This window comes from Sebastes fasciatus, chromosome 12 (genome assembly GCF_043250625.1).
Source record: "Sebastes fasciatus isolate fSebFas1 chromosome 12, fSebFas1.pri, whole genome shotgun sequence".
NCBI classification, from domain to species: Eukaryota; Metazoa; Chordata; class Actinopteri; order Perciformes; family Sebastidae; genus Sebastes; species Sebastes fasciatus.
The window spans coordinates 29,733,628-29,760,083 of NC_133806.1; the positions used below are offsets into that span (position 1 = coordinate 29,733,628).

The window sequence follows — 26,456 nt, forward strand, 5'->3', positions numbered from 1 at the left end:
GGGGTAAGTGTGTGTATATGTGTGTATTAGAGGAAGGGGGGGGGGGGCAAGTATGGCTGCAGTTTAAATGTAGTGACCACTCAATTCAAAACCATTCAGGCCTTCTAAGAACAGATCCCCACACCCCATTAGGACCTCTCCTGACGCACACATGCATAATACATGGAAGCTGGATCTAAAAGCATACAGCCCATTAGCAGGCAAGAAAGAAACACACACAGAGAGAGAGAGAGAGAGAGAGACTCACACACAAACAGCCCTGATCGAATGGATGGCCAAGCTGGCTAGCACACACTGCTGGTTTGCAGAGAGATGTGATGTTGTTGTTTTGTACCAGTGAGTTATATCACGGTACTACTTAGAGACCCAGAGATTAGTGGACATAGAGGCTGACGAAGAAGACACACCTTCTACCAGTTAGATGTACCAATTAGCCAATAACAATATGATACTTTAGCAGTCCTGTCTGTGGTCGACTACCATTCAGAGACTGTTTCTACCAGAGGAATTTGCTGAGAAGAAGAAGAAGAAAAAAAAAAGGGGGGGTGGGGGGGTAGTGATGGAAAATAAGTTCAATTTAATCAGTCAGATGTGATGATTGCTGGATCACAGTTTCCAGGCACAGTGCCCCCCCCCCCCCCCCCGTTCAGCCCCTTCCAGTGGCTGAGTGTTCTGGCCATGTAATGTGAGGTGGCAGAGAGCCCAGCAATGCTGTAAATTATTTCTGACGCTAGGGTGGGGGACAAGAGGGAAAGACTTGCAGTCCCCGGAGACAGACGGTGCACGGTGTGGAGATATGGGGGGGCCTGCGCCGCCTATATGGAGAAAGAAAAAGAGGCCTGCGTGTTCTCTTACTCTCTCTCTCTCTCTCAGCCCCGCTGCTGCTGCTGCTGCTGCTGCTGCTGCTGCTGCTGCTGCTGCTGCTGCTGCTGCTGCTGCTGCTGCTGCTGCTGCTGCTGCTGCAGGAAACGTGAGTCTGTTTGCGAGTTTGAAGCCCTTTTCTGCAGTCTGCAAAATGTGTCTAACAGCCATGCCTGGCCAGATGACCAGGGGCCTCTCTGTGGGGGGAACGGAGCATTTAGCAGACTAATCACAATATGCTCCGATGCATCTAAGTGAGATCCAACTTCTCTCTCTCTCTCTCTCTCTCTCTCTCTCTCTCTCTCTCTCTCACGACACACCACACAAGCACTTCTTCTTCTCCAGCAAATGTGAAGGAAAAAAAATACAGCGAGCATATGTTGCAGTAACACTGTAGCTAAAAGGGTAATAATGAAAATGACTAAGTCTACCGAGCTGTATATAATGTGCATGCTTGTTAATGGGTTTTCTGCAGTTTATAGTCACTATTTGATCAAATAATTCATACCTGTCCCCTTGCTCCCAAAAACATAATGGCCTGTCTTTGAGTGTGGGTGTGTGACTGTGTGTGTGTGTGTGTGTGTGTGTGTGTGTGTGTGTGTGTGTGTGTGTGTGGAAGGGGGGTGGGGGGGGTTGTCTCCACTCATTTCCAGGACTCTTTTTAAAAATGTACATTTACCCTCTTCACCCCCTCATTTTCTCCTCTCCTCTCAAGCACAGCAGCAGCAGCAGCAGCAGCAGAAGAGGCAGAAGAGGCAGAGTATAGAGGCACTATAGCACACATGCTGCAGCAGCGGTGCGCTGGGGCACACGCGCACGCGCACACATACATACATACATACATACATACATACACGCACAGCACAGTCACACCTCGGCATGGTCACACAGTCTACCTATAAACGATTCATTTTAGCGCTCCACCACACACCACCACCACCCCCGCGGTGCATGTACGCACGCACGCACGCACACACACACAGCAAACCGCGGCAGCATCACTGATCGGCCCCATCATCATCTGGCCAGGAAATATCTGCAGCAGCAGCAGCAGCAACAGTACTATAGTGTATAGGTTGTTATTACGCAGGCTGGTTGCCGATCGATAAACGCAACAACCCCCCCCAGCCCTCCACCTCCTCTACCTCCACCACCTCCCCTCCCAGTACTGGTTTGACATACCAACAGGGGAAGCCCTGTCTCATAAATCAGGGGGGCATTTCTTTACAAAGGAATCACTCACCCGATGTTGCTGAGCGCCTGCTCGAACAGCTCCGTCTGCAGGATGTTCTGAGGCGCAGAGAACGCGCCGTTGAAATGAGATAAAACGGAGCTACAGAACTGACGCAATGTCTCAAACTGCATTTTCCCCCTCCGTTTCTCTTTTTATCCACAGTAAATGATCACCCCTTCTTTTTCCCCTTTCACCATCAACACCAACAATACATCCCGATCAGGCTGATTTGCGCTCTCTCCGGACGCCCCCCCACCCCCCCTCCTCTTCCTCCCCAACCACACATACATATACCTTCCTCTCAGTATTGTGTTATGATTATATATCTCCCCCAGGAACGCATTAAACGCAGAGAAGAAGAAGACGCCGATCAAGTTCCATATTCCTCCGGCCGCTCCTCCTGCTAGAATAAAAAGTGTCCTTAGAATAAAACGAGACGCATTCCGGGCGGGATCCGTCGGTCATAATGCTTCAGACTGGAAGCGAGGGAATGAAGAAGAAGGTAGTGTCGGTGCCGGTGCCGGTAACGAGCCTTTTCTTCTCCTCGCTGTGGCGAAAATCTCTTCTCGGTGTGCAGGAAGGGGCGAAGGAGCGCCCGGAGGAGAGAAGGAGCGGAGCAGCATCCTACACGGCAGCCAGCAGCAGCAGCAGCATCCCTCACCTACCGGCGCATCAGCTGCTGCCTCACATTCAACTCATATTTCCCGTCGCCTATGAAGAGCACACACACACACACACACACACCTACACACAGACTACGCGGCTGATATGCAATTGTGCGCACTCTTTGCCATATCTCTCCATCCTCTCTCTCTCATGCACTCTTTGGGACGCGCACAGCAGCAGATAGACTAATAATACAGGGGGGGCAGAGAGGCAGAGATGCTGTCGTCAGGTTAGCCCCCCCTCCTTATATCCTTATATTCCATACGTGGCTTCAAAGCATCAGCTCCTCATCAGTAATAGCAGATGACAGTCCTAATACCTCTGAAAGGTTGAGTGTCTGCCTGCGAGGAAAGGGCACACATTAAAAGGGGGGATTTCCCCGAGGGGGTTAGCCTATTATTTATTTTTTATTATTCAGGCAGTTATTCTGCATGTAACTTTAAAGAGTCCAAATTAATTGAAAAAAAATTAAGGTTCAAGATGTTCCTTAGAGCAGCAGTAGGCAGAAAGTTTTTGGCATCTTTGGGCAAAAAAAATCCCTAATAATCTTTCAGAATATTGTAATTCAAGTTTTCTGAGCGATAACTAGACTTCTGCTCCTCCTCATGGCTCTGTTTACAGGCTTTAAAAAAAATCCAGCCCGTGACGGGAGACTTTGGCCAATCACAGGTCATTTCAGAGAGAGAGAGCGTTCCTATTGGCTGTGCTCCGGCTGGTGGGCGGTGCTTGGTATTTCCTCAACTTGATCTCAACATGGCTGCCGGGTCACAAACTTTCTCATGTTACAGCTAAACAGTACTCCACAAGATGTTTCTGAAAACATTTGAGGAGAGAAATAGGCATTAAGGTAAGAGAATACTGATTCATATTTGATCAGCGCTGCCTAGTTTGACAGTTTGGTCGGAGTTCCTGAGTAATTGACAGCTGCTCAGAGAAGGCAGCTGGAAGGCAGACTCCAGGTCGGCTCTGATTGGTTGTTTTTCATCCGGTCTGTGAAATCTTGCAGAAGCCGTTAGGAGCATCGGAGGACACCAGAGGACACTCTGATTTTTTTTCAGATGACCTGTCTCATGGTTCTACTGTCAGGATATAGTCACCGTTTTATAATAAGAATTCTTTTTAATCATATTTGCTCCTATCTTGCCTACTGCTGCTTTAAAGCTGCTGATAAAAAGCATTTGATTAAATGTTTTTTACAGGACAATTAGAAGTCTGTGTGGTGAACATGGAGCTATTATGAACCTTTCTGAAGGGTTTCTATAAATGAGTTCTATATGCAAGTATAAAGAAGGGACCGTTTCTTGAGCAGGAAGATGACCTTTGTGTTAAATATTCAATATCGAAATCATGAGAGATAAAGTAAAGGAGCGCTACAAATAAGATATCAAAAAATTAATTAGTAAGTACAATAATGCAGACTGGAATTAAGAGGATGTAAGACAACTGCATGTATTGTATAGAACAATGATAGGCTTGAGTTATCATTGTGATAATAATGTCTTACGGAGTTCTCTGCATAACTCCACAAAATTCCTCTGTTGAAACATCTTCATTACTATAATCCAGCCTTTTATATATTACAATGTAATCAATTCCCCTTCCAAGGTTATATGCATCTTTACCAAAATTCAAAATGATCCCGTGGTAGAGCAAATGTTCAAGCAAAGATACTAAAAATGACAAGCAACAAATTGTTTTACAGTTAAGAAACAGTAGGGGGATCTATTGGCAGAAATGGAATATAATAATAATATTAAGCATGTTTTCTTTACTGTATAATCACCTGAAAATAAGAGTCGTCGTATTTTCGTTACTTTAGAATGAGCCGTTTATTTCTACATTGGGAGCGAGTCCTCTTCATGGAGTCCGCCATGTTTCTACGGTAGCCCAGAATGGACAAACCAAACACTGTTAACTTTTCCTGCTTGGGCCGAAGTGTATAAAGTTACCCGCTGCTGTCACTGCTGCTCTCTCTCTCTCTCTTGCTTACTGGCTCTGCTCCAAATGACCTACACTACTCTTACAACAATTAGCGTTTTCACGTCGGACACCGTAGTTCTTCAACACGCTTGGCACACGAGAGAGGCTTCAGTTGGTCACAATCTGTAACCTCACCTCTAGATACCGCCAGATCCTACACACTTGCTCCTTTAAAGGAAGATTCTTTAAAACTCATGAGAAGGCTATGAAAATATCAAAATAAGACCCATGATTTTTACCAACTGGGTCTTATTTTTTGCAGGTTTTGCCATCATATCATAGTTACAATAACATGTTACTCACCAAATGAATAGGCCTTTTTTTTCACAGTAGACTTGTCATCGTATAAAAAAACACAGCTTTCGCCAACAACATTACGACGGCTCTGTTCCACTCAAGTGTCTCAGTAAACAAACAGACAGTGTGATAGTGAGCCAGGAGCCTGAAACTGAGCAATTCAGCCATCATTCATTTCATTATTTACACCTGTGCTTTTCCTTTCTGTGATATGTCATGTCTTCAGTGAAAAACGCCTAATGCTGATCTGGGACAAGCTGCTGAAACCAGCTTTACAACAGAGTGCACAGGGCTACTATAAAGGCTTCAAATAAGTTCACAGACTAATTATATTATTAAATAGACCACTTATTTAAAAGGAAAAAAATTTAACATTAATGTTTTTACTCCATCTGTCTGCTGTAAGCATTAGGGCTGTCCCGAATACTATTTCTTGGGCTTCGAAGCTTCAGTGAGAAATATTCGAAGGTAAGCGCGGCAGGCTGACATGTTCTTCTGTCTGTCTGTCTGTCTGTCTGTCTCCATCTCCCCTGTTTCAGTGCCCGCTTCAGCTCCAGTGCCACCTTACTGTACACAGCGATATCCATCTGAGAATAACTAATAATAATTCATGTTAAATTTGAATAATGTCGTGGCATTATTACTTATTTCATGGGGCACTTTTGGAATTATACATTATTATTATATGCTTATACAGTATATATCATAAATAAATAAACTAAGCCTTTGAATACTGATTTGAAGGTCGATTACCATGACAACTGTCGAAGCTTCGAAGCATTCGGGTCAGCCCTAGTAAGCATGACCTATACTGCACTTTACTGTAGTTGTACACATATGCAGTTTTATCCAAAGGACATATATAATAGAGTATTTCAGGTATGTTCACTTTGAGTCTACGAGGTTTAGAGATAAACTGAGGAATTGTTTTAAATCTTTCTCAGTGTCTGACCGCTCGTGTTGCTTGCACACTGGACTCAATTGCAAAGTTTTGGATGTCGCAGCATCATCAGGTCATAATTTGTCAGTTAACGTTATATTAAATGATAGGCATGATGACCACAAAACTATGAAACTATTTGGTGAATTTACTGAGTTGAAATACCGCAGCACAGACGCTTAAGGGGGCCTCGTGCTTATCAGACACCGAGGGGCGGTATGTGACGACCTGAACAGGCTGCACGCCCTGCGTGCTGTTATTGGCTGGAGGTTACACCCCCACGTGGGCGCCCAAATGCTCTTTGCTGACGCCCAGAAACGTCTTGAACACAGCAAAATAAGAAGAAAAGAGAAATTACGTGCAGAGGGCAGGCTCTCTGTAGAAAACTGACACCACCACACACTTCTAGTGGGTCAGAAATGAGGATTGAGAGGGATTCTTTTTGTTATCAGTCTTTATATTTTAGTTTTTTTTAGGAAAATGTTGTATATCATACCTTTAAGGCTCGTAAGGCTGATGAAATAAACACATAAGATGGGGTCTGTTTGAGTACACAGGGCTAAACTGAAACATAGGTTAGACTAAGCAATGATGAACTGAACTGTGCTAAGCTGAACTGGCTTGGGCTGGATGTTAAAGGGGCCAGCTCAGACTGTGTTCCTCTTCCTCTTCTAACAATTCTGGCAGGCTGAGCGGCTCTGCTGCCCGGCCGAATGTGTTTAAAAAAAAATGCAGAATGTGAAGAAATTCCACCAGTGAGTATGTTCCAATCCCAGTGTAATCATTGTTGTTTCATCAGCCTCACCCAACACTGCAGCTGTCCCAGCGTATCTGTGTGTTCATTCAAATGACACCTCTGAGACCAAGATAAATTAGAAGCCTTCCCAAGTTATTTCTCCTTATAAATAGACTGTCAGCTTTTTCCCCTCCTTTCTTCAGCAGAACAGACCCAGGAGTTAATTTAAACATTCTTTAAGATTAATGAAAGTGGGTTTTGGTGCTTATGCGGTGGGAGTTCTATTTATGGACTCTCTGCTATCCATCATCAGCATTATCCCGTGAATTTTCAGACAGCCAGTTTCCTGTTGTGTCACTGCGTATGTAGGCAATGCCAAAGCGAGAGTCGCTCTCCGGTAACGTCTCCACCTCTTTAGCCATGCAATCAATTAATATACAGTGGCAAGGGCCTGGACTGGAACAGAAAGTGACTGGATGACTGAACGCTTGGAGCAGCCTGATCTATAGTCAGTCTGATCATCCATTAAAACCACCTTAAAGCAGCCGGCCATTTGAGGAGAAGATGGATAATGTGCTCCAGTTGCAACGACACACAACATACCAGTATCCTGCATCCCTCTTAAAGGCTTATAGTAGTGTAGCTTTGATTACAATTTGCTGTTACAGATGACGTTCTGCTCTTTCTTGTGCTACTGTGCAGAGTGTATTCAGAGTATAGAAACATAATGGATGAGGATAACAAGCATTGCACAGGAACACAGTTTTACCAAGACAGGGGAGAAATAAATGTCTATTTTGGAGTTATAACAATGCTTCTGAGTATGTGTCATAGTTGCACAGCGGCCTCATTACACTGTGAAAGCACTGCAACTATGTACACTCACTGCTGGTTAATGAGCAGGTATGTGGGATATATCCATCAAAACATCCATTTGGAGCAAAATATCAGGCAATTAAACCAAACATAGTGTTTTCCCCAGGAGCTCTCCCGTGTTGACAGGTTCTGGGTGTATTAAGAAGTAAAATGCAAGGTTGCAATGGCAGAGAGAGGACACAGAACTAATGAGTTGTGTCTCCAAACATACTGTGGGCACAGGCTCGTGCATGCTGGTTTGTCCCTGTGCGAGACAGGTGGGGGATACGGCCCACCAGGTGTACATTTACAAGGTCGTGCGGAGAATAGGAACAGGGACATGGGCTAGATTGGGATGGAGTCAAATTCACCTCCTTTCCTACTGCAGCCTCCTATAAACATGTAGCATATATAGTATATATATAGCATATATAGTATATACTCGGGCTGGGACGATACACCTATCTCCCGATTCGGTACTGTCACGATACTCAGTATTGTGATTTTTGTTAACCTTTTTAACACTAGATCATGACAAAAAGTTGAATCATACAATTCTATGGACTTTTAATTTGAAAAATATCTGAATTAATACATTCAAATGTTTGATTTTCAGAATGTAGTATGTAGTCAGAGATGTCCTGAAGTCAAATATATCAGTCATTGTCAGGCATTATTTATTAAATTTTTTCCAGGAACCCAAAAATCAAAGAATAAAGACATTTCCCTCACAAATTAGTGGTATTTTCTTTTTAATTACTAAGAGACATGTAATGTTTTATACTTCTGGTGAATATAATCCAATCAATCTTATTTCTATATATGTATTTTGTATATACAGTTCCCTTTGTTAACACCTTTTTTTGAAAAGGGCATAGTCACACGTGTGTACTTCCTCTAACTTCTCCAAGTCCGTCTCTAGCTCTCCCATCAGCTCCGTTCTCTTTATACATCCATGGTCAGCTCCGTCGGGGCCGGCTGCAGTTTATTTTGGTTGACGGATACGTAACGGATATGACGTCACGTTACTCAGACTACAACAATAAAAGCGGTAACTTCCTTCTACCTCCGTATAGACTCAAATGAAGCAAATATATCGATTCTGGCATTAAAAATCTATTTCAAAATCTTCAAAAAAAATCGTGATACATAGGTGAATTAATTTTTCTTCCCAACCATAGTATATACAGTATATCATGATCCCTTCCTCATTTTCACCACTGCCTTAGTCATTTCACTTTACAGATCAAAGGTTTGTTGTCCCAAACTGACGACAATTTTAGACATTCTGGAGAGGGAATCTTAATTAGTCTTACGTAGCTTGCATGTGTCCATATATAAGTCCAGTCTAGTTTAAGTATAGTCTAAAGTTGCACTTAACAAATGGTCGTGTTACCTTACATCTGAGAAGGAGCAAACAAGCACATGAGAGAAGTTTTCTGAAATGGCTCTCTGCCTTTCTGCTGCAGAAATACATTTCTAGAGAGTGTGTAGATACAGACTATAAGCTTCTCTTCCTCCCTTTGGAAGAAGAAAGAGGAAGGAGCCCCCGTGTGGACATCAAAGTAAACTACCTTATTTGACACCAGTATCAAGAAACCGGATAACAGATTCACAAACACAGCGTGTCCGTGTTGTCGGCGTCTGAGCGTGTGCTACTCGGAGGGGGCATTTAGTGCATATGACAAACGGAACACAATGTTCTGTATTGAAATCCGGCCTGCTCTTGCTTTTCTATCCCATAAGCATCTTAATGATGCTAAATTCCCAAAGCTGAACTGGCCTACAAACATTCCTGATGACAAAACATTTGTTAAAGTTCGTAAAAATGCAGTTTTTCTTAAAAGTAAAGACGGTATACACTCTTGCGAACACCCTTCACCTTCCAGCACCCCATCATAGCTGAGCCTTGCTCAAACCATCTGTGTTGATATGTGCTGTATGTGTGTGTGAAGAAGAGAGAGAGAGAGAGAGAGCGAGAGAGAGAGAGAGAGAGAGAGAGAGAGAGAGAGAGAGAGAGAGAGAGAGAGCGAGAGAGAGTGGGTGGATGACTGTTGTAGAATTGCTGAGTTAGTGCCAGATACAGTATCTGTGTCTCTGTCTCCTTTATAGGCCTCATGGGCTCCATGTACAAGCCGTTTTATATGGGGCCTTGACTGGCTTGCTAGGAGACGTTGCTCTTGTGCTAAGCTTGAATCACTGTCCTGCACTACCTATACAGTCACATATCTCAGCGGCAATGCTAAAAGGCTCTTATGCAGTTATGCACCTTCATGAAGTGGCATCATATAATCACATACATCTGATCAAACAATCTACTTGACTTGACACACGATAATAAAAACTCCTCAGTGTGACTCACATGTAGGAGGTGTTTTGGCGTTTAGAACTGACCTGTCTATGGGTTCGTCGCCGTACCTCAGCCCCGCTCCGTTGTCAAGGGACGCCTGTCTGGGCAGGAGCCCGCCGTGAGGTCTGCTTCTGTCTGACGCTGATGTCAAGTCCCCTGAGGCTCCCTGGTAGGGGTACAAGGACGGGTCCTGCAGTTTGGCCTTCTTCCCCTGCGGCCCGCCCTCAAACACGCCCCGCACCTGACCAGGCTCCGGGCCGTAGAACCACGCCCCCGATTTGGTGAGGATTTCTTGTTGTTTTCGGCACAAGTTGCATACCCACATAACCTGCGGGGGGGGGGGGAGAAAAAAGGGCGGGGGGGTTAACATTTTGATATGGTGGCTGACATGGTGAGGTTGTCTTATATATCCTATGATGAGCTGTAATGGAGTGATTTGGGAGTATTTGTTATGTAAAAGGCTATAACATAACTGTGAGGCATATCGCTGTTGCTAGGTGAAAATCTTTACTTCCAAAATGTCAACTTTTCAAGTAGTCAGATTTGAAAAAACAATTCTAATAGAAATCAACAAATTTGGAGTTTTCACCCGACAGCGACAATTCACGTTGATGAGGTGAGTGATGAAATATTTTACACATGCAGCAGCCTTTGATATCATTGAAAGGGTTCACTTTATCATTATTATAGATTTTGAGTCTGTGAGTCCAAATAATCCCCCTATAGGTGTCTTAGTACAGATCTAATGTGCTTTCCATGTTGCAGTTGCACACATTTTCTTATCCCTTATGATGCACTACTTTAGTATTGAACTCTTCTTTCTGGTTAGCAAACTGCAACAGTTCAGAGCCCACATTACTACCGATTGCAGAGACTTAATGAGTGTACAGTAAGCAGAGAGTGCAATAGCAGTTAATGCACTTTGGTCAGATAAATGGAAAAGAATAGCAACATTGCCCTTCTGTTAGAAGGACTGGAGAGATTGAGGTTTTTACTGCTCTGTGATGTCGTGTCTTTATCTGCTCTATACTGCAGTCCCAGCAGCCAGCTCACCACATTAGCCTCATAAATCCAGGAGCAGACAGGAGCCCTGATCACTACACACAAACACACACACACACACACACACATGTGTACACAGACAAACACACACACACTGCACTTATCTAGTGGAGAAAACTTGGTTTTGGTATCTGGTAAAATGAAACCTGAATGTCAGTCAGGCCTGCTCCAGGTGACCACACCTATCTTGTTAACGCTGAGGAACTTAAAGCGATATCTAAGTGTGTCTGAGAAGACTAGGCGTTTGCCCAATGATTGACAGGCCAGACGGCCAGTAGGGCGGCCAAGAGCTAGTGCAGCCCCCTTACCTCCACCCCCACCTCCACCACACTCCCTGCCTTTACAGTCCCAGTGCTGAGTCAGTGCATTACTGTTATTAGTGAGAGAGGGCTCTGAATGCTGCCTCACCCACCATCAGTTGGTCTGTAGCTCGCCTTTTTTTTTTCCACAGTAAGCCTTGAATCAAATAAAAATTGACTGATATGTTATTTCTAGATTAACTGAACTCGCTGGTCTATACAGTTATTGGCTGCACCTGTTCAAAGGCTGGATTTGTAGCCATATAGCCTAAACCACAACTGCTTATCTCAGGGGCTGGATGGACCTGAAGCACAAGGTGATACAGAGTAGTAACCGCTGTGGAGGAAACCCAACAACTGATCACAGGGGTTGGCAACCTGTAGCACGCCATGTTAACTCTTTGTACTAGCAGCACGCAGATAAAAATAAGAATTTTTTATGGGGTGGCTGGGTGGAGCAGAAGAAAAAAAGCAAGTCGTTCCAATTACACAAGATTCAGTCCCCAGCAGCCTCTAGTGTGGCTGGCTGAGTCATCAAACATGTCAGTGTTCATGGGTGGGAAGTCACTGGGAGATCATGTCCTTGTCACTGAACTAGTGACTTACTGGTTGGTCGGGGAAGGGCGCTCGCAGATAATCTGGGAGGGATTTCATTAACTTCCACAACATTACACCCTCCTCGTGAAGCTCCCAGTTGGCAGCCGTCTGCGGCCTCCTCAGACTAACAGCGCGAGATAGCGGCAACAAGTACAGTGTGTTTGGTAGTCAGTGGTTGTGATTTTAATAACTGTGTGCGTGCGTGCGTGCGTGCATGCGTGCATTTTACAGGTGAAGCACACAGCAAACTATGATTCAAAGCTTTCAACCACAGCCATTTAGTGTCATGTTAGGCTGTTATTATATGTATACTGTATACTGTATACATTGTATATATAAATGTATATATATATATATATATATATATATATATATATATATTAGGGCTGTCATTTGATTCAAATAGTTAATTGTGATTACTCATAAATTAATGGCACCTTTTTTATCTGTTCAAAATGTACCTTAGAGGGAGATTTGTCAAGTATTTAATACTCTTATCAACATGGGTGTGGGCAAATAAGCATCCTTTATGCAAATGTATGTATATATTTATTGTTGGAAATCAATTAACAACATAAAACAATGAAAAATATTGTCCAGAAACCCTCACAGGTACTGCATTTAGCATAAAAAATATGCTCAAATCATAACATGGCAAACTGCAGCCCAACAGGCAACAACAGCTGTCAGTGTGTCAGTGTGCTGACTTGACTATGACTTGCCCCAAAACTGCCCGTGATTATCATAAAGTGGGCATGTCTGTAAAGGGGAGAGTCGTGGGTACCCATAAAACCCATTTACATTCACACAACTTGACGTCAGAGGAAAATTTAACTTAAATTTTAAGTTTGGAGCGTTATTTAGCTTCCCTTCCAATAGATTCCTTAGGTTCAGATGATAACAGTATCGTCACTTGAGCTTAAAAACTGACCCGGCTACAACCTTAGAAATATTGATTGCTTTAATGCCTTAAAAACAACTAGTGGCATTAAAATGAATTTGCGTTAACGCGTCATTATCGCGTCAACTTTGACAGCCCTAATATATATTATATAGTCACACTGCCATAACACAATACAGAAGAAAGAAAGTAGGCTGCAGCAATTCAACAAAAAAGAAACTAAGATTTGCAAGACAGTAAAGATTGACACTGACTTGGCAGCTATAGGTAGATATTGCATGTTTTGGGAAAAAAATGTAGACAGGCAACAGACACTACAAAAGTTGCCATCATTTAGCACTGTAGGAATGTCCAGGACTTTCCTCTCAGGGATGCAGCACCACTGAAACAAGCAGGATAGTGAGTTCTGTGCTTTCTACATTTGCATTAGAGCATGGAAACATAGGAAAAATCACGTAGACATGTAGAACAATTAACTAGCAATGATGAATTCTTTTAAATTTCAAAAGTAGTGCAAAAAAAAAAGCTTCACGGTGACACCGCAGGCAGCGTGTACCAGCCTATGTGATATTGACACACAGGCGTTTATGACCAGCTATCAATGTTACAGATGGGCTATAACTGTGCTGACACACAATGGAAGCAGGGAGGCTACAAATTGTGCTTTATGTGTCCCAGGGGAGTGCAGCCAGTGAGGCCATGACTGCCTCTTTAACTGGGGTCATGGCGAGAGCTCTGCAGCGAACCATGAGTCATCAGCTAGGACCCGGGAGCCACCGAGGCCAGTTTCTATCTGCTAATCAACCACACGTCACTTCCTGTACCTGGAAGTTACACACATGTACGTACTTACAGTACACATGTATGAGCGTGCACACAAACTGTATTTTGCTTCACAGGATTATATTTGAAATGTGCTAAATGCAAGATTGAGAGCATTTCTATTGCCTCCGCACAGCTCTCAACATGGCGACGGCTTAGCTGGCGGCTCGCAGCTAATGGTGCTAACAGTGGAAACAACGGCAACAGTGCTATGTAGGGCTGCACGATTTTGAAAAAATATCTAATTGCGATTATTTTTACTGATATTGCAATTGCGATATCATTCGCGATATTAGTGGGTATGATCCTTTGTACATAATTATTCTGCTTTTCATTGAAAAACATTACAACGATTATCGTGTGATTTTTGCGGGGATCTGTACCGGACAAAGTTTTCTTTAGTCTGCATATGATGTGTAGGCCAGGACATCTCTGCAGCACCAACATATTGTATTCAAAATGGTATTTTGACACACATTTCTCCTTTAACAAATATTTCGATTTTCCTCCTCATCCTGCGATTTGAAAATTGAAGTAGGCCATATTGCGATTTAGATAACATTTAAATTAATTGTGCAGCCCTAGTGCTATGTCAATAAAGCAATGAGAAGCTCAGATTACAACACAAACAGAGATAGAGTGACTTCGTTCTCTGCTCAGGTAGACATAGCAAATAGTTGTTTGATGCTACATTAATGCCCTGAAGATTTTATAAAGCGCCCTTAAATGAAAATAAGTGTGAGGAATTTATCTCAAAATGAGATTATCAAATGGAGAGGGCAATCACAAACACACTACTTTCCTTCTGCTGGATTTGTGCTTCAGGCCCAGCAGGTTTTGGCCTGCTAGGGTGCTTCAGCACCTCCAGTAGTTTACACAGGAGGTCTGCAGACACATGTTACTAGATACCACGGGCCCCAGGGGTTGCAGGTAACCTGCTTCAGACAGGGAAAGTCGTAGCTAACATCCTATCAGATCAGACAGGTTATCAATACATAGAAATCATCCAAGATGGACCGATTTTAAAATGTGCTTTAGTTTGCCATATCTACCATCCATATTGTAGCGATTAGGGCTGTCCTCGACCAAAGGAAGTCTTAGTCGATCAACACTCATACGAAAAAAGCATAAAAAATTACTATTCAACTAAAGAAATGTTAGTAGACTAAGACCAAAAGTTAGACCAAGACCAAAACTATCAACTAAGAGGGGGCAGCACTAGCAGCAATTACAACAAATGAATTCCTGACAACAAAGTCCTCTAATCAAAATGACATTAAACAATGCAGTGGAAACCAAGGTGTAATACAGAAAGTGGCAGGGTGTGGAGTCGGTGGATGTGAACATACAGGCCACTTCAAATCTGAATTGATTCAACTCATGTGAAAAAGATTCCTACTTCAGCAAAATATTTCCCTATTCAGTAATGACTAAAGGATGAATCCTAACATTATCCAATCTGTGATAGTTCCCACAATCTAATCATTAATCATACTATTAGGTGAAAATAGCTTACCTATTTTATTTTCCCATGAACCCTTTCAGTTGGAAGAATGCTATCTTTATTCTAATAATAGCGATGATTAGTAAAAATGCAATGTTACATGTATTCCAGAGTCATGTCACAGATTATGTATCACCTGCTGTGGTTAATTACTAAAATCTGCCCTTCTCTCTCTCAAACGGCCCAGTTCCTTCACAGAAAGCTGCAGCCTATGACCTACATATTTACCCCTCCAAACTGCAATTAACACAGAGTCAGCTGCTGTGCACCTCTCTGGTCTGCCAATAATAATTAACCACATTCTCAACCCCTTTGGACTGCACATGTCAAACTCTTTTATCTCATCAGTGAATACTTAATAGCATATTAGTATTTAAAAAAAAGCATGCCAACAAAAATGTGCATGGGTCCGGTAAATGTTGAGCGCACTGAGCCTCAGACATCAATACTTGGATTTGATTTGCACTTTGGAACAGAGTCAGAATGATGTTTATACAGTGTATAAGGCAGGAAGAGCACAAGTAAGGGAAATGTCACCGCTGGGCTGAATCCTCAAAACATTACATGATCTGCAAAATAAAAAAAATAAAAACAGCCTTGTTTTGAGCTTGATGACAGTGCATTTTGAGATTATCCAAAGGGATTTGAAAGAGCTACGTGGGCCCAAGAGGTTAAAGAGTTACGTCGACTGATAGAGAAGCATGTGGAATATGAGCTATAAGGCTTTCCTTAGAAGCAGGTCTAAGCTAAGGATGCTAAATGGATTCAAACAAGGTTGAAATGGTCTTTAGCATTATACCACGCTATTCTAAATGACTGAACAAATCCTCCAATCTCTCAGGTTTTACAACCAAAATTCAAGGTAAAGTCTAATCACGCTGCATCCCACCGGATATGTGAGAGTAACAGAAACATGTTGTTTCATTCATTCCACTTTTTTTTTTCCTGTCTTTAGTCACGCTGGCAGAGCCATCACACAGCATGAGGCCGCTAACAGTCCATCTAGGGAAGCAGGCCAGAGATGGTGTGAGCTCAATCCACACTGACAGGAAACTGTAATACCCCTCACTCCCTAATAGACCACAGAGACACAAAGACCCCACAACAGATGCATATATGCACACACACACACATACACATACGCACAGGTCAAACAGCCAGAGGTATGTTCACTTTCACTGCAGCCATTCTGCCTCTTCAAATACACACACACACGCACACACACACACACACACACACACACACACACACACACACACACACACACACACACACACACACACACACACACACACACACACACACACACACTTCCCTTCGGCTTAACTCTTCACGGCTGAGCGCAGGCAGGGGGTTGGGGGCTGCGGCCCTCAGGCGGGGCCATTTCTCCCTGTGTTTGCACATTTCATAGTCATTGAACCTGCAGCTAAAAATAGAAAGCTAAAAAAACCTAGCAGCACCGCCACACGTTGCAGGCACCAGGAAGATATATACTCTATTAAATGTGCTATAGGCTGTTTACTGGGGCACTGAATTAAGGGAAACAAACACCCGGTGCCTTGGGATCAATAAATAATTTCCTTTCTAATACTTTTCTCCTCAGACCGAGGGTGTTTTTCAGTGATACCGGCAAATATAATCTTCCAAAATATGTGTGTGAAAATAGAAAAAAAAAAATACAGCAGAGATTGATGCCACTGAAAGACAGACTATCTTTGACTGTAAACATTTATCTATTCCAAAATGATGTGTGCCATATAGCCTGTCTCATAAAGGTGTTGTGGTTTAGATTTGAAAAAAAACAGCTTCTTTTGTGGTGATCAGTCCGATACAGTATATATGCTACACATAACTATATAGAAAATAATATGTTCCCTTCAGCAATGTACTTTACATGTTCCCTCTTTGCCTGCTCCATTCACAATTTCCCTGGGGGAGTCATACACACACATACATACAGTAGGAAGCAGATAGATTCGCAGTAAGAGAGAGCACTGAGCTCTCTCTTGTGGCCATTAAACTGCACTACAACATTACTTAACAGAGGCTCCAGAGTGAATCAGCAGTATCCTTGCAGGCATATCACAGTGTGCTCAAATGGAAAGCCAGCTCTGATGTTAAATTAAATCAATGGCATTTTTTTTTTTTTTGCATTCATTCATTTTACATTCATTCATTCGTAATAGTATATATATATATAATAAACTGATTCTCTTGATTCCACAGGAGGCTGGAGAGAGGGCGTTAGGGGCCTGAGTGATTGCCATTGCTCCCGCATTCATTTTATTTGAGAGTTGACATGGTCTAAGATGCATGCAATGTAACCCTCACCCATCTGGAAACATTTCATTGAATTCTCACAGTTTCCTGTCTGCTAACTAATAAAGGCAATCAAATACCAGCAAAACTAATCTTCCAAAAAAGAGCTAAAGTAAAGACTGGTGCTGCAATATTGATGTGGCAGTAAATGACCTGTCATAGGTATCATATTGCTTTGGTGTTTCTCTCCTTCACCTGAACTGGGGTGAACTGAATCGCTCATTAAAGACTCATTGTTCAGGGAGTGGAGTGTTCCTCAGAACATCCCAGTCTGGACCCAGTCCAGGTTAAGCACACAGGCAACAAGGATACCATCCAATACACTACCAGAGCAAATTATCACCACAGCTGGGGGGGGGCTTACACAAAGTGTGATGGGCTGCAATGACATTAGAATGCACATGTAGGCCAATGAATATCAAACTATCTAGGAATATTAGATACATCTCAGTATTATTTTGAGGAGCAGGATAACATAAGGTGCATCATTTCCCTTTTTAGTCATGTTTTCTACATCATGCATATTGTAATACAACTAAATCCAATAAATGTGGACTCCTGAGGGGGCAGTTCTCTACAATAAAAAGTTTACATTGTAGGTGTGATTCATTTGGCGGCCAATGAGAATGAAAAGGGAGCGCCCACATTCACATGCTCCAACGCCGACTGCACGTGGTGAATTACATTTTAATGAGCTTCTAATTTTAGTGTGCCGCGCCAGTAATAATAATAGACTTGATGAATATTTATGCTCCTTGTTTGAAGTTCAGAGACGCGAGGAAAGAGGAGGGGGAATACTGGAGAAAATCCACTGGTTTTACATAGAAATGTCTGTCAGACCCGCATCAGCCTCTCTCAGACCTATAATAAAAACGCGTATTATAGAGGAATTTGAACAGACATGACGCGCAGCAAATACGGTATATGTCATTTTTGGAAGCAAAAAAAATGCATGTTGGTAAAAATACTGCAAAGATTTGTCTATCTCTAAAAGGGCGTGCGACTGAGAGGAATTACAGCAGCACATATTTCCCCCGAGAGGACTGAAATGGTCACATTTTCTGACAAACAAAATGACCGGTGAAGAAACGGTGATGCAGTCAGCAGCCTGCTGCTCGCTCAGCTTACCCATGGTGCCGCCGAGGGAGAACAACACTGTGCCTGTGTGCGCAGAGATCTCCGTGTTTAAAGTCCTTCTTGATGTGGTGATGACTGTCCGCAGCTCCTGGATGAAGAAAAGCAGCCGACCTTCAGCACCGCGGACAGCTCCGAGTCCACCCAACAGGCTGCCTGCTGCCTGGACAGCGGCTCTATACTGGAGGCACCGTGAAGGTTACGCAGGGACTCCGCGGACTATACATCCGATCCAATAAGAAAAAACACCAACGCAGTCTCCTTCTCCGTTTTTCTATCAACTAAGCAATTACTGCATCCGCTGACGCCGATTCAATTAAACAGAGTAACGGATTCCGATCTTGAATCGATCCACCAGAAACAGCTGAAAACGGACTCAATGTCAGCAGAGGAAGGAAAAACATGTGAGGCGCGCAATAACGCGTCAAATCACGTTGTGTTTTCCCACCAGCACCTCTGTATTAGTTCATCTGTTTCTGTGCCGGAGTTGATGAGAGCTCATTAGATATGCGGCGCGTCCCAGCTCGGCTCCCTTTAGTCCAATAGACGGACAGACAGACGAAGCGACGCTGTTACGCAGAGAAACTGACTGGCACTGCTTCTCTCTCCTGTGTGTTAACAACGAGCACGCTTTGTCATTTCAGACTCAGCCTGGGCTGTGAACACATCTTGGGCTTCAATAAAAATAAAAAACAGATGTTGTCATCGCCTAGTTTCTCTGCGATGTTGTCAGAGACGACTGCAGGTGACCGTGAAGTCATGGGGGCCAGGCCAGAGGTCGCAAAAATGTGGACGTGAACGTGTCAGGAGCTATGCTGCGTTCACGTGCTGTGGGAAATAACTGTCCTCCGTTGTTAGAAAATTCAAGATGTTTTTTGGAGGGTAAATTCCTAACAAAAGGGGACTCAGTAAGTCATACTATGACCAATTAAAGCCGCAGTAGGCAGAATGTTTGGGAAAAAAAATCCATAATAACCTTTCAGCGTATTATAATTCAAGTGTTCTGAGAGAAAACTAGACTTCTGCTCCTCCTCATGGCTCTGTTTTCAGGCTTTAAAAAATCTAGCCCGTGATGGGAGACTTTGACCAATCACAGGTCATTTCAGAGAGAGAGAGCGTTCCTATTGGCTGTGCTCCGGCTGGTGGGCGGTGCTTTGTATTTCCTCAACTGATCTCAACATGGCTGCCGGGTCACAAACTTTCCCATTTTACAGCTAAACAGTACACTACAAGATGTTTCTGAAAACATTTGAGGCGAGAAATAGGCATTACAGTAACAGAATATTGATTCATATTTGATCAGCGCTGCCTAGTTTGACCGTTTGATCGGAGTTTGCGAGTGATTGACAGCTGCTCTGAGACGGCAGGCTCCAGATCAGCTCCGATTGGTTGTTTTCCTCCGGTCTGTGAAATCTTGCAGATGCCATTAGGAGCACCGGAGGACACCGGAGGACACCGGAGGACACCGGAGGACGCAGAGGCACATGATATTTTGTACCTGTCTCATGCACTATTGTCAGGATATAGTAACCTTTTTATAAAACATAACTTTTTTAATCATATTTGCTCCACTGCAGCTTTAAGGAATTTATTAGTAATGGGTGTAGCCAAATTATCATCTGTAAAGTGGAAAGCATTTTCAAGTGTGCCCGTCATCTTTCCCATATGCAGCACTTTGTCTAGAATCAGGGGAAATAAAGCTAACACCGTTAGCGCCCTCTAAAAGTCCTTGTGCAGCCAATTTGGAAAAATGCAGAGTTGTGCATCTTTCTGCAAATATAAAAAATCTCAAACACAACTGAGGAAAATGTACACTTAGCCATATGTTCAAGCTCTGCAGCATCAATACAAATGATGTGCACAACAAATGAATTTATCCTGTGATTTTCCATCCCTTTTCAACACATTTAATGATATTCTGGGTATTTTTAACTTGCTGTTAACACTATCTTCATTTCTACTAAGATACTGCATGCCATTCTTTTGACATAAACATAGCTTAAGACATTCTTCACACAGCTTAAGAAATATGAATTTCTATTCTCAAAATCAATAGTGAAGTGAAAATGTAGAATACTCTGTCCAACAGTTAACAGCATATGGAATAAAGAGAGTCCATATGGTGTCTTCTAATGATGAGAGTGATTTCTGTGGTGCTGTTTAGAGACTCACAAATCTCTTTAATTTACTACAATATGCTATTCACTAACACGCTGTTTAAAGTACTTCCCCTTCTATTTTACAGCAGGAATGTGGAGGGGCCAAGAAGCACATGTAACGTCTTCAAGAGTCCCTTTAATCACAAATGACTTCCTCCCCAGAGACTGTTGATTCCTCAGGCCCTTTTGAAGCCACATCAGAGGAAATGGTGGGGAGCTCCACCGCTACGAGCAGGGATTCTGAAGACTTCACAACACTGACACACAGTTTATCTATATCAAAAGGCATTTTCTACCCACAAAACGTCACTCTGGACTTTGTTCTTCAAGGATCTACGGTAGAGGCTAAGCTACCTTCGTACAATCAATGAGCAGTGATTGTTATCAACACAGATATTCTATCAGTGTCTTATATCTATTATTCAGCTTGTTTTGATAAGCCATAGTGATTAATTGTGACAAACGAATCGTCGATTCAGCTACGAGCTGTGAGTCGTCATTTGGGTCAACGCTTACATTCCTTTACCAGCTGTTTTAACTCTCAGTCCCTCTATATCACATTCCAGCGTGCCATAGCTCTGCTACCTGCCCCAGACATAGAGACTTGTAAATATTCAATGGCGTTTCGCAGAACAAGATCTCTCTCGCCACTGCTGTCACCATCTGTGAGAGAGGGAAAGAGTAGACGGATGGAAAAAGGGCAGATTTCACCACCGCCACCACCTCTTTCACTGACACACAAGATTTCAGACAAGCTGGTCGGGTTTACCAAAATGTGGCCCCGTTGTTCGTGGCGAGGTAATCAAAGCTTCTGTCCATCTGCCACTACAAGCATGAACACACAAAACAAACCAGTAATCAATATCACAACAGTCCTGGTGGACTACTGTGTGTCACAAACTCACAATTAAATGTCCTGTGTAGTCTTCTGTTTTGGCTAATAATGTGCAGCTAGCCTAAAACAACATTGACAGCCCAAAAACAACCGACCTCCTTCTGCAATACTACCATCTACATAAGTTCTACCATCTACTGCCATTAAAAAGATAGTGAATTGCAAACTCCATGACTGTAAACATATGCAGTAAACCAACCCAAGTCACCTACGCTGACATCAGGTCAATTGTTTACTTGGTTAAGTTGCACTTCAGCTCAATGACATCTCCTCCTCACATCCTCTTAACGACCTCCCGGTCAAACAGCGGAGCGCTTTCAGCAGTAAGAGACTGATCCAGCTCCGCTGTGACGAGGACCGCTACGGGAGGTCCTCCCTGCCAGCAGCCATCTCCCTGTACAACCAGCCCCCTCTGAGTCAGGACAGGGGGGGTCAGGAGGCTTTAAGACTGATACAAACACTCAACGTCTTTTAATTATCTGATCCATAACTGATCTACAACTTATTTTGCATTTAATTTTGCACTATGTCCACCTCAAACATTTATATATGTACTAGGGCTGTCAATCAATTAATCCCAAATGAATGGCAGATTTTTTTATCTGTTCAAATTGTAGTAGAGGGAGAGTTGTCAAGTATTTAATAGTCTTATCAACATGGGAGTGGGCAAATATGCTGCTTTATGCAAATGTATGTTTATATTTATTATTAGAAATCAATTAACAACAATGACACATATTGTCCAGAAACCCTCAGAGGTACTGTATTTAACATTAAAAAAATATGCTCAAATCATAACAGGCAACAACAGCTGTAAGTGTGTCAGTGTGCTCACTTGACTACGACTTGCCCCAAACTGCATGTGATTATCATAAAGTGGGCATGTCTGTAAAGGAGAGACTCTTGGGTACTCATAGAACCCATTTTCATTCACATATCTTGAGGTCAAAGGGTCAAGGGACCCCTTTGAAAATGGCCATGACAGTTTTTCCTCGACAAAATTTAACGTAAGTTTGGATTTCTTAGGTTTTCTGGTTTCATATGATACCAGTATCTTCACTTTAGCTTTAAAACTGAGCCCGCTACAACCTAAAAATTGCAAGTTGCGTTAATGCGTTAAAGAATTTAGTGGCGTTAAAACTAATTGGCGTTAACATGTTATTATCACACTCACTTTGGTCTCAGTTCTAAGACAACCCCCTGCCTTCACTGGCCCCTGCTGACCCTGTTGGCTCCGAATAGCCCCCGTCATCCCAAAGACACTAGACTCTACTACCAGATAAACAGACTGTGTATATGACGGGATGATTAGTGAACTAACCCACGCCCTAACACCCTCGCCACCTCTTCTGCTCATTTTCGTGCTGGTTCTCCGTTTCCCTGACTGACGCTGTCATGTGAACTTCTGTATCCTGCCATAAACGCTTACTCTGCTCCCCTGCTGAAGACAAGTCTATGTATCAGCAATTTCTTGGATTTTAAACTCATTCTGAAGGCATATCTGCAAAAAATATTTGAAATATGGCAGTATTGTCAAGCACAGAGATAGTGGAGTGACTCCTCTGGACTGGGATCAAATGTTTACCCCTGCATCTTCCTTTGGGGGGGTTGCAGCTGTATCTTTGTATACACTAAAGAGTGTCCTTACATTACAAAGTGTTACTGAAATCATTCTGGAGCAGCATTACGTTTACATCAGCATCCACGGTCTATATGGAGGATTGACCTTGAGAGCCAGGAGGCCAGGGCACCACCAGGTAAATAGCTGGCATCGCCTCGGTGGCACATTCCAGGGCCTCTCTGCCACCGCCAGCCTGCTGCCACTGTTATTACTCAACACCATCTGTACAACAAGGTAACCGATCTCCCAGCTATTATCTACCAGTGAACAATGGCGGCCTGTACAACTGGGGTCTTGGCAATGGAGGGAGCAGCAGGGCAGAGGTCTCTCCCGGTGTTCCTGCTGCTCCGCTGTTTGGTATGTACTTCCCTCCAGTGTGGCTTATAGACTGTTTAGTTACTGTTTGGCAGTCAACGGCTAAACACAAGCAGGCTAGAGATGAGACAGCTGTGGGAAATCTATGTTATACGTGGACAAGGACAATGATATGACCTCTGTGAAGTGTTCATCTTTGTGCAACTAACTAAACAAATATAGCATCAGAGATATAGATAATCCCCAAGGGAATTCAATACTGCAATCAGTATAGCTTTCCCTTTCTGATCTACAGTATATTGTTCTATACATCACATGTACGACTACATGTTAACATTGAATTAGGATAGTTTGGATCGAGTGTGGGATTTCCTATTGATTAAAAACCCTTTCTATCAATAGTTAGAAAAGCTACTTCCCTCAACTGCTTGCAGCAATGTGATCCAAATCAGCTTTACAGGTACATTACCAGCTATACGTTTAAAGAAAGGTCCAATTTGAATGCCAAAGTTATGCTTAAAGGTGTTAAATGCAAGACTGGGAGCATTTCTATTGCCTCCGCATGGCTCTCAACATGGCGACGGCTGAGCCGGCGGCTTGCAGCTAACGGTTCTAACAGTGCAAACAACGGCAACAGCGCTGACTTAGCTAACAGTGTTAACCTGAGGGGGAACCGGAGGGTGGGTGCTACGCTTTCGGGACGGCGCCGTCAGTCCGGATGGCGTTATCCTCTGTAACTGCCGTACGAGAGCAGTGCAGAGCGGCGGCCGTGAGCTAGCCAGTGGGGCACGCTCACATGCACTAACATACATTAAAAGGCACACACGGCCGGCGCGGCAATGTCAACAAAGCACGTCGAAGCTCAGGTTACAACACACAAAGAGGGAGAGCGACTTCATTCTCTGCTCAGGTAGATATTACTCCTCTATGTCTTTACAAAGCAAATAGTTGTTTGCTGCTATATTAATGCTCTGAATATCGTATAGAGCACCTTTAAAATGTCTCTCCGGTAATTTATTATTGCGTTCTACATAAAGTTCTAGGACTCACAAGAAGATTAAAAAACTAAAATAAAAAAGGTAAAGATCTGTGCAGCAGAGGGCTAAATCCCAAAAAGATGGGCGCCACAATTTCCATTATACAACACGATGGTGTCTTTCATTATACCGTCCCTGCCTGGTAAACACACGTCATTCAACCCAGTAATACAGACTTTCGGTAAAAAAACGAATGTTTTAAAAAGTCTCAAGCCCAAACCTACTGTTTATTACCCAGGTGACATCATCAGGGTTATTTGTTCGCACATTCACACAGAAGATATTATACAACTGTTTTCACAGTCTGAGTAGAACTCCCTGTGACGGGTACATTTAACTTCCTGTGTGGGGCACTCCTTGTTTTATTCCTTGAATCTTGTTTAAGATGTATAGCTTTTAATTCCAGTCCTAGCTGTCTTTTGTCATTTAACACTCTTTGTATCTCTGTTTGAGAAGCACAATATCAAAAATATTTTTTACCCCTTTTTCAACGAGCTAATGTTTATTCAGTATTTATTTCAGCATATCACGGTAGACTCACAGACAAAGACTAATCAGGAATTTTTCTCATCATTGTTGGCTGCTGTATGCGTATATATACATATCACAGCATGTCATGAACAATGTTTGTGTTCAGACACAGTCCCAAAGAAACGCAGAAAAGGATTTGCTAACCACTTTGTCCTCCTGTTGCAATTCCATGAGAGCAGGAATGCAGCAGAAAGAAAGAAAGAGGGGGAAAGATAGGGAAAGAGAGAGGGAGATTGTGAGTGGCATTAGTAGGTCCTGGCAGTACTGTCACATACTCCAACAGCAAAAGGATTGGATGGCATCGCATAAAAACACTCAAGCTCATGATTCAAATTTAAGCAGTCTAATACTAAAAGCTTTGGCTTAGTCTGCGGGGAGGATTTTACAGAGGTTAGTTAGGCACTGGAGTGCCACATTATACAAAAGCAGCCATGAGGTTCATTTATGGGAAGAGAAAAGGAGGAACAGTTCCCTCCAGTGGTGAAATAGAACAACTGTAAGTTACAGTAAACATGAATAAGAAATGTACAGCTGTGAATGAACACATAAGAGTGAACAGCATTAGAGTAAGGTCATGCAGAGAGTCTCTGACTGGAGTAGATGTTGATAATCTGAAAATAACAGTTGCCATTAGAGACACTGTTGGCTCAATTCCCAGATTATGATTTCATAACCTTGGATTTCAAATAGTAGTGTGTAGGGAGAAATGTGCCTGAGGGTGGGACATCTGCATGTGTGTGTGTGTATGTCCTTATAAATGGATAGCACCGAGCATGCGAGCCAGCGTTACCTTATTTGACCGCAGAGACACTCGTCCTCCGCACCGAGCACAGAATTTCGTTTGGCAATATGAACAGAGGTGGCCACAGCCATCGGCAAACTTGGTTTTGTGGCATATCCCGCAGGTCGGGGCTTCGCTCTTTAGCTCCTGAGTCGGCTTCGTCTCCTCCCCCATCTTCTTAACCTGGTCCTTGTACGATTCAAACTGCTGGTGCAACTTCCTGTAAGCCAATGGGAAGGACAGATGTTAGGAAACAGGAGATGAGGTTTGGTGACCTATAAAAAAAAATAAGGTTTGTGTTTGATTTATTTAATGCTTATTTGTATAGGGACAAGTATATAGCAGGAGCCAATGCTACACACCACAACATGTATAGCCTAAGATCATTTTCAATGCCCATCCTGGCCTTTTAAATAAACATTTATCAGAATAACATTGACACAGTATACAACCAAAAAGTGCTGTTTTACTTTAAATGTTTTAGTGAAACAGCTACACTCAAACTCATAGAATGTATTCTTTTTGTGTAATCAGAATTAGCATATAGGATACATTAATAT

General features: G+C 42.9%; 1 protein-coding gene across 50 annotated transcripts in view; it reads right to left on the reverse strand.

Moving 5' to 3' along the window:
* Positions 1 to 26,456, reverse strand: part of rims2a (regulating synaptic membrane exocytosis 2a) — a 181,721-nt gene that overhangs the window by 120,606 nt on the left and 34,659 nt on the right. For 37 of the 50 annotated variants that reach the window (XM_074654645.1, XM_074654633.1, XM_074654631.1 and 34 more), the window contains 3 exons: positions 25,906 to 26,116; positions 25,260 to 25,271; positions 9,964 to 10,247 (listed from right to left, as the gene is read on the reverse strand). In XM_074654645.1, coding sequence (XP_074510746.1) covers positions 9,964 to 10,247; positions 25,260 to 25,271; positions 25,906 to 26,116 — 507 coding nt within the window. Of the gene's footprint in view, positions 1 to 2,104; positions 2,352 to 9,963; positions 10,248 to 18,551; positions 19,146 to 25,259; positions 25,272 to 25,905; positions 26,117 to 26,456 lie in introns of those variants that run through there. The other 13 variants (XM_074654666.1, XM_074654636.1, XM_074654665.1 and 10 more) reach the window with 5 other exon arrangements.